Genomic DNA, 8,897 nt, shown 5'->3' with positions numbered 1-8,897 from the left:
CCTTTTTTTTTTTTTTTTTAAATACTTTATTTTTGTAACAACGTCAGAATTAAAAACTTTTCCATAAATACCAGCCCCTGGCAGCCCCTTCCCGGGCGTTCCCGGTAAAAAATGTGTACAAAACGGATGCGTGGCCGGGGTGAAGGGATTGGAGAGGGGAGGGGGGGCGGGATAACCAGGATCCCTCCCCGGGATCGGACCACAGGAATCACCACCACCATCATCATCATCAGCACTATGAACACCAATGTCGCAATGAGACCCAAAGCAGTAAGGGCACCCCAAATTCCTCCCCGGAGCCGCCAGGATCCCAAAACCTCTGGAGACCCTTCCTCGGGCCTCTCGGTGGGGTCGCCGGGAATCGGGATCGGTGTCCCCCCGGCGCGGCACGGGGGAGGAAGTCGGTCCCTTACTGGTTTGCCCGGGAATCGTGGGGTTCCCCAGGCTCAGGAGCTGCCGCGGATCCTCTCCATGTAGCTCCGGAGCTCCTCGGGATCCCGCAGCCCCATGTCCTCGCAGACCCAGCGGATGTCGTCCTCGCTGGCCACCAGGATGGACTGCACGTGGGGGGCGGCCGGGGGCGGCTCCTCGGGGGCGCGGGGGGGCCCGAAGGTCACGAATTCCACCCTCTTCCTCCGGCCGCCCCCGCCCGGGGCCGCCCCTTCCTTGCGGGGCGCGGGCGGCTCGGGGGGAGCCCCGTCCTCGGCCGAGCCCCCGCAGCCGCACCCCGCACCCGCGGGCTCCGGCTCCCGGCGCGGCGGCGGCTCCCGGCGATCCAGCTGCCGGCTCAGCTCCTCCTGGTCCGTGCCCAGCCAGACCCAGTTGTGGGGCTGCGGGGCCGCGGGGGCCCCGCCCGGCTCGGGCAGCTCCTTCTGCTGGTAGCGCAGCACGAAGAAGATGCAGTTGACGAGGAAGATGAAGATGGCGAGGCAGAACACTCCCAGCAGGACGTACATCCCGATTTCCAGGTCGGTCACCCGCTCCGGGGCCTTCACCATCTCCTCCTCCTCCTCCTCCTCCTCCTCCTGCCGCTCCCCCTCTGCGCGGTCGCGTCCGTAGCCTCCTTCCTCCTCTTCCTCCTCCGAGGAGGATCCCTGGAACTTGGTGGCCGCCGGCCCCACGCCCGCGGGGTCCCCGCGCCCCACGGTCACCGCTTCCCGGGACATGGCCCCCTCGGCCCGCGGGAAGGGCCGGGGGCTCCCGGGGGTCGGGGGGTGTCCCACCTCGAGCCAGGCGGTGCCGGTGGCCAGCGGGGCCGGGCGCTGCCGGGAGCGCCGGCACGGGTCCGGGGGGTGCAGGGCGAGCTGGAGCAGAGCGCCCCGGCCCGGCCCCTCCGCCACCACCCACGGGTGGGAAGCGGGAACGCCGGGAGACCCCCCGACGGTGGCGACGGAGCGATCCAGGGACGTCACGGCCAAGGCCACGTCGTGCCACCCGTAGAGCTCCAGCGGGGCCAGCGTGCGGTCGGAGAAGGACAGCCAGACGGACAGCGTGGCTTCCTGCCGGGATAACGGGCGGGATGGCGGCGGATGGCGGGATTCAGGGAACGCCGGGAGCCCCCTCCCCTCCGGCCCACCTCACCTGCTTAAGGGCGCGCAGGGTGGGCGTGCCCAGGGCGGTGGCGGTGACCACGCCGGGGTGCTCCGGGTGTGCCCGGAGGGACAAGGAGAGCCCTGCCACCACCTGGGCACGGAGCTCGGTCACCGTCACCTTGTCCTCGGACACCACCAGCGTCTGCTCCCCCAGGATGGAGTCGGAGAGCGGGGAGCGCACCTGGGTGGGGGTGGAGCCGGGGGGGGTTGTGAGACCCCCCCTGACACCCCTCATGGCCGTTGTGTCCCTTCCCACCCCTGCCCTGGACACCCCAGTTCCCTCCCAGCCCGCCAGCTCCCCCCCTCCCTCCAGTCCCTGCACTCCCCCAGCTCCCCTCTGCCTTCAGGACCCCCTGTTTCCATCTCCCCCGTCCCAACACACCCAAAATCCCAACCAAGGACCCCCCTTCAGCTCCCTGAGACCCCCTCCAACCCCCCATCTCCATCTCTGCAGTCCCAACACCCCCAGTCTCATCCAGGACCTCCCAAACTCCCCCCGGGACCTTCTCCAGCCCCCCCATCTCCATCTCTCCAGCCCCCACACTCCCCAGGACCCCCCAGACTCTTCCCAGGACCTCCATTCGTCCCCTCATTTCCCTCCCCCTGTGCCCAGGACCCCCTCCAGCCCCCCGTTTCCATTCCCTTCATCCCAACACCCCCCAGCTCCCCCCAGGATCCCCCAAGTCGACCCTTCACCCCCTCACTTCCCTCCCCTCTGCCCCCAGGACCCCTCCAACTCCTCCACCTGCGTTTCCCCGGCACCAACACCCCCAAGATTCCCCCCGGGACCCCCCAAACTGACCCCACGACCCTCTCTAGCCCCTCATCTCCATTTTCCCAGACCCTGCACCCCTCCAGCTCCTCCCAGGACCTCCCTCATACCTCCCCCTTAGTTCCTCTCCCCCCAGGATACCCTCCAGCCTCACCCCTCCATCTCTGCAGCCCTGACACCCCCCAACTCATCCCAGGACCCCCTCCACCCCTTCCTTTCCCTCTCCCCCCTGCTGTACCTCCACGGAGGTGACCCCAGGCTCCCGGCCCACCACCACGAGCCCCCCCTCCAGCGAGGCCACCCGGGGGTCCTGCACGCGGGTCCGGGGGGCCACCAGGTGGGTGACGTCCAGGAGCCACTCGGGGCCGGGCAGGTAGGACAGGGAGCGGCCCCCGTCCGGCGGGTGGGACACGAAGTGGGCCAGGACACGGAGCCCCGTGCGCTGGAACTGAGGGCGGCAGCTCCGTGCCCGCCGCTCCCCCTCCTCCGGCGCGTCCTCAGCCTCCAGAGGGGAGCTGGGAGACGGGAATCACGGGATAGGGGACAGGGATCCTGGCACAGGGTGATGGGGATCCCAGGACAAGGTGGCAGGGATCCCGGGACAGGGTGACAGGGATCCTGGGGCGCGGGGAAAGGGATTGCAGGGCAGGGGTACAGGGATCATGGGACGGGTGACAGGGATCGCGGGATGGGTGACAGGGATCGCGGGACAGGGCGATGGGGATCCCAGGACAAGGTGACAGGGATCCTGGGATAGGGTGACAGGGATCCCAGGGCAGGGGGACAGGAATGCCAGGACATATGGGAGTGTGTGGGGCCTCAGAGGGACAGGGACACAGGTCACGAGTATCACAGAGCTCAGGGGACAGGAACACACGTCACGAGCGTCACCGGGTTCAGCCACACGTGTCACGAGTGTCACAGGGCTCAGAGAGGACAGGGACACATGTCATGAGTGTCACAGAGCTCAGGGGGCAGGGGACACGTGTCACAAGTGTCATGAGTATCCCAGGGCTCAGCCACACGTGTCACAAGTGTCACAGGGCTCAGAGGGACAGGGACAAGTGTCACAAGCACCTCAGGTCCCCCACCCCGCTCCCACCTCGCCCCTTTCCCACCATCCCGGTGACACAGGGACAGTCCCGGGCGCTGCCCCTGGGAACGGCGCTCACCTGTCGGGATTCCCGGGCCGCCTCCATCCGCGGAGCTGCTCCAGGGCGGGGTCTCCCAGCTGGACGCGCAGCGGGAGCAGCGGGGCCCACACGGAGAAGGCGAGCTCCGCGTGCAGCCGCCGCGCCCAGAAATCCACGCGGGCCCCTCGCGCCCCCCGGCTCTCCCGGCCCCCCACGAACACGGCGTCGCAGGAATCCGACACCTGGAAGAGCACGGGGGATGGACGGGGATCTGGCGGGCCAGGCGGGGCGGGATGGGGCAGGAATGCCGGGAGGGAGCTCACCTGCAGCACCTGCTTGTCGGCCGACTCGCATCCCACGGGATCGGCCAGCTCGGACACGCCGCCTCCCGCCTCCACAGCCACCAGTTTCACCGGGATGACCCGCGGGATTCCCGTCAGCGGGGCCGTGTTCAGGATCTCCAGCTCCTGGCGGGACAGAGGGGATGAGCCGGTGCTCCCATGGGACGGGGGGGGATGGAGGGATCGGCGCCCACCTGGACCAGCGGGACGAGGGCGCGGATTTCCCGCTCCGCCACCTGGATCTCCCACACCAGTTTGTCCTTCTGGGATTCGGGATCCTGGCCGGGATACTCCACCTGCCAGGTGAGGGGCCGTGCCGGGCCCCCCGTCCCGTTCTCCACCACCAGCTCCAGGTGCAGGAACACGGCCGAGTCAGACACCCTGTGGATCCACGCCAGGATTGGGATCACCGGGACCCAGGTGGGATGGACTGGGATGGGGCGGGGCAAGGGATGGGGGCTCTGGGACCCCACTGGGACACGCTGGGATGGGGCAGTGCCACACACGGTGCCAGCCCCTACCTCCCGCTGCTGGGGGTGTCCCCGATCCGCCGGCACGTCACCACGGCCAGGGAGTGCTTGGGACCCCGGGAATGCTCCAGGTGGGCGCTCCAGGCGCTGGGAAGGGCGGGATGGGCGGCCACCACCTGCAGCCCCTTCTTGGCCTTGATCCTGGGGAGGATCCCATGTCACAGCGTCACACAGTGTCACACAGTGTCACACAGCATCACACAGTGTCACAGCGTCACACAGTGTCACCTGCTGTCACTCACAGTGTCACACAATGTCACACACTGTCATACAGTGTCACACAGTGTCATGTGCTGTCACACACGGTGTCACACAATGTCACACACTGTCATACAATGTCACACAGTGTCACGTGCTGTCACACACGGTGTCACACAATGTCACACACTGTCACACACTGTCACACAGTGTCATGTGCTGTCACACACACACTGTCATGCACAGTCACGGTGTCACAGTGTCACACGTTGTCACACACTGTCACACAGTCACAGCGTCGCTGTCACACAGTCACAGTGTCACACACAGTATCACACACAGCGTCACACTGTCCCAGTGTCAGTGTCACAGTGTCCCACGCTGTCACAGTGTCACACACAGTGTCACACACAGTGCCCCACACCATCACACAGTGCCCCACAGTGTCCCACACTGTCACAGTGTCCCACACAGTGTCACACACTGTCAGTGTCACACGCAGCGTCATACAGTGTCACACACCATCACACAGTGCCCCACAGTGTCCCACACTGTTACAGTGTCCCACAGTGTCCCACACAGTGTCACACACAGTGTCCCACAGTGTCACCCACAGTGTCCCACACTGTTACAGTGTCCCACAGTGTCCCACAGTGTCACCCACAGTGTCCCACACTGTCACAGTGTCCCACACAGTGTCACACACAGTGTCCCACAGTGTCACCCACAGTGTCCCACACTGTCACAGTATCCCACACAGTGCCCCACAGTATCCCACACAGTGTCCCACACAGTGTCCCACACAGTGTCCCACACTGTCACAGTGTCCCACACAGTGTCACACACCATCACACAGTGTCCCACAGTATCCCACACAGTGCCCCACAGTATCCCACACAGTGCCCCACAGTGTCCCACACAGTGTCACACAGTATCCCACACTGTCCCAGTGTCCCCCCCGTCCCGGTGTCCCCTCCCGGCCGTGCCCCCCTCGGTGTCCCCTCTCTCACCGCAGGGTCAGGGCGTGTGCAGTGAAGTTGTTCCTCAGGGTGACGGTGGCCCTGAACCTCTGCCCGGGGCGCAGGGTGGCATCGGGGACGCCCAGCAGGACCTTGTCGTCCAGCCGCACCTCCTGCCGCCGCTCCGGCTCTCCCGCCCGCAGCTCCAGCGTTCCCAGGAACCTCGGGGCGTCCCCCTTCCCGCAGTGCCCCGGCCCCCCCACGCTGTAGCGCAGCTCGGCCGCCTCGGGGCTCCCGGGGCTCTCCGGGGGGTGCGGGGTGTCCCCGTCCTTCCGGCGGCTCCGCTGGGGTCCCGGGAGGAACCAGCGCGGGGGGATCTCCAGCTCCACCACGCAGACACCCAGGGGGGCCTGGAGAGGGGGGGGGGGGGGTTGGGGGGGGGGGGGGGGGCAGCGGGACTGGGGGTCCCCAGGGGTGGCACTGACCTGCAGGTGACAGGAGCCCCGGGCCACCCGCCCGCGGTGGTGGGCGTGCAGGGTGATGCAGGGCAGCTCCTGAGCCCCGGCGTGATCCCAGTCCTTCTGGGCATTCCGGTCCTTTAGGGGGTGGTCCTGCTGCGGGGGGTGGTTCCGGGTCCCGGGGTGGTCCCAGTCCCTGGGGTGATCCCGGTCTCTGGGATGATCCCGGACTCCAGGGTGGTCTTGTTTCCTGAGAGACTCCTGGTTCCCAGGGTGGTCCTGGTTCCTGGGGTGATCCTGGACCTTGGAGTGATCCCGGAGCCGCAGGTGATCCCGGTCTCCAGGGTGGTCCCTCTGCTCAGGGTGGTCCCGCTCCCTGGGATGATCCTGGACCCCAGGGTAGTCCCAATCCCTGGGCCCATCCTGAACCCCGGGGTGGTCCCGAACCCCGAGGTGATCCCGCTTCCCAGGCATCCAGTCGGGCCCGTGCAGGTGGAAGAGGACACGAGCCACGGGCTCGGCGGGGGACACGGAGCTCTCCAGGGACACGGCGCGGACGGCCCAGGATGCCGAGCCGGGTGGGCTCTCCATGGGAATCTCCTGCAGGGACACGGGGATGGTGTCGGGTGTCTGGGATACCCCAGGATGGTCTGGGGGGCTCCGGGGTCCCGTTTACCTGGCGGGTGCTGAAGGGGGGGTAGGTGGCCTGGAGCAGGGCCTGGGAGCCGGCGCGGTGCCGGAGCAGCAGGAACGTCTCGGAGCGGGAGCGCAGGGAGGAGTTGGGGGGCACGTCCTGGTCCACCCGCTGCAGCCGGTAATACTCGGGAACCCCCAGAACTTCCAGCTCCGCCGGCAGGAACACGGGATCCGGGGGGTCCCCGTCACCCCTCGCTGTGAGGACGGGGCTGTGTCACCGGCACCGCGGGCACGGGGGGCAAGGGGGGCCTCCGGGCCCACCTGTGTGGCACCACACAGGGCCACCACATTCCAGAGTCACCCCATCCAGGGGTTATCCTATCCCAGGGTCACATCATCCCAGGGTTATCCTATCCCAGGGTCACATCATCCCAGGGCCACCACATTCCAGAGTCACCCCATCCCGGGATTATCCTATCCCAGGGTCACCACATTCCAGAGTCACCCCATCCCAGGGTTACCCTATCCCAGGGTCACATCATCCCAGGGCCACCACATTCCAGAGTCACCCCGTCCCAGAGTTATCCTATCCCAGGGTCACCCCATCCAGGGTCACCCTATCTAAGGGTTATTCCATCCCAAGGTTACTCCATCCCAGGGTCACCCCATTTCAAAGTCACTCCATTCCAGGGTCACGCCATGCCAGGGTTATCCCATCCCAGGGTCACCCCATGCCAGGTTTATCCAGTCCCTGGGTCACCCCATACCGGGGTCACCCCATTCCAAAGCTACTCCATCCCTGCGTCAGTGTTGGGGGTCGGCACTGGGGGACAGGGGAGGGGTCACTCTGGGGGGATCAGCACCAGGGGGGCCCCCCGGTTCCTCCAGCCCTGTGGGGATCCAACCCCGGTGGGGAGAGGGACGGAACCAGGTCCCACAAGGTGCGATCCATTCGGGTTGCCCAGATCACGGGGAGCAGATCCCACCTGGATACCCGGGCACCTGGATCCCCTGGATCCCGCGGCCGGGAACAGATCCCACGCGATCCCACCCGGGAGGAGAGGCGAGGCGGATCCCGGGGGAAGGGGGATCGCCTCGGGCTGCGGGGATCCCGCGGGGAATGCGAGGAGATTCCCCCTGGAGATCACAGCGGATCCCACGTTCCCCGGGCGGCGGAGGGGGCGCGGATCCCCGTGGATTGGGGGGTGCGGATGGCGGGGAAGGCGCGGGGGGGGTGGTCAGGTCTTCCCGGTTCTCGTGATCCCGGCGGGAGCGGATCCCGGGGACCCCGAATGCGGGGAAGGGGCGGGGACGGGGGGGGGGGGGCCAGGGGGGCCCGGGAGGGGGGGGGGGGGCCCGCGGCCCGGGGGGGGGGAGGGGGGGGATGATCGCCCCGGACCGCGGGACCACGCGGGAGCGGATCCCAGCGCGGCGGCGGGGGGGATCCCGGTGACGTTCCCATTCCCGTTCCCGGTGCCATTCCCACTCACCCGGGGCGCAGAGCAGGGCGACCGCCAGCAGCGCCAGGCGGGGCCCCGGGGCCATGGCCGGGGGGCTCGGTGGGGCCGCCGGTGCCGCCGGTCCCTGCCGTGGCTCCGCCGCTGCCTCCCGTCCCTCCGCCCCCGCGCCCAGACAATGGGGCCGGGGCGGGACCGGCACCGGCGCCGCCTCGTCCCGACGGGTCCTAAACACCGGCATGCCCGGCGCCAGGCACAGCCCGCTCCCATTCCCAGCCCGCTCCCATTCCCAGCCCGCTCCCATTCCCAGCCCTGCTTCCCATTCCCAGCCCCACTCCCATTCCCAGCCTGCTTCCCATTCCCAGCCTAGTCCCCATTCCCAGCCCGCTCCCATTCCCAGCCCTGCTCCCCATTCCCAGCCCTGCTCCCATTCCCAACCTGATCCCATTCACAGCCCTGCTCCCCATTCCCAGTCCTGTTCCCTATTCCCAACCTGCTCCCCATTCCCAGCCCTGCTCCCATTCCCAGCCTGGTCCCCATTCTGAGCCCTGTTCCCCATTCCCAGCCCGCTCCCATTCCCAGACTGCTCCCATTCCCAACCCGATCCCCATTCCCAGCCCTGCTCCCATTCCCAACCCAATCCCCATTCCCAGCCCTGCTCCCATTCCCAACCTTATCCCATTCCCAGCCCTGCTCCCATTCCCAGCCCGCTCCCATTCCCAGCCTGCTTCCCATTCCCAGCCTGGTCCCCATTCTGAGCCCTGTTCCCCATTTCCAGCCCTGCTCCCATTCCCAGCCCTGCTCCCCATTCCCAGCCCGCT

The 8,897-nt window shown here is 67.6% G+C and overlaps 1 protein-coding gene across 2 annotated transcripts; it reads right to left on the bottom strand.

The window, feature by feature from the left end:
* Positions 1–2: 2 nt before the first annotated feature.
* Positions 3–8,189, bottom strand: TMEM132A (transmembrane protein 132A). 2 transcript variants are annotated; one of them, XM_027632009.1, is made up of 12 exons: positions 8,110–8,189; positions 6,660–6,874; positions 6,421–6,583; positions 6,011–6,384; positions 5,577–5,935; positions 4,360–4,509; positions 4,033–4,219; positions 3,821–3,964; positions 3,537–3,739; positions 2,603–2,879; positions 1,582–1,773; positions 3–1,499 (listed from the first exon to the last, which is right to left on the bottom strand). In XM_027632009.1, the coding sequence occupies exons 1-12, from the start codon at positions 8,162–8,164 to the stop codon at positions 447–449; spliced, it is 3,372 nt and encodes a 1,123-aa protein (XP_027487810.1). In that variant the 5' UTR covers positions 8,165–8,189; the 3' UTR covers positions 3–446. The 2 variants fall into 2 exon arrangements, with proteins under 2 accessions (XP_027487810.1, XP_027487809.1); XM_027632008.1 differs by having other exon boundaries at positions 6,011–6,583.
* Positions 8,190–8,897: the final 708 nt, after the last annotated feature.

This window comes from Corapipo altera, unplaced genomic scaffold (assembly GCF_003945725.1).
Source record: "Corapipo altera isolate COAL_440 unplaced genomic scaffold, ASM394572v1 60999, whole genome shotgun sequence".
Lineage (NCBI taxonomy): Eukaryota > Metazoa > Chordata > Aves > Passeriformes > Pipridae > Corapipo > Corapipo altera.
This window is presented reverse-complemented; position numbering and strand designations above follow the sequence as displayed.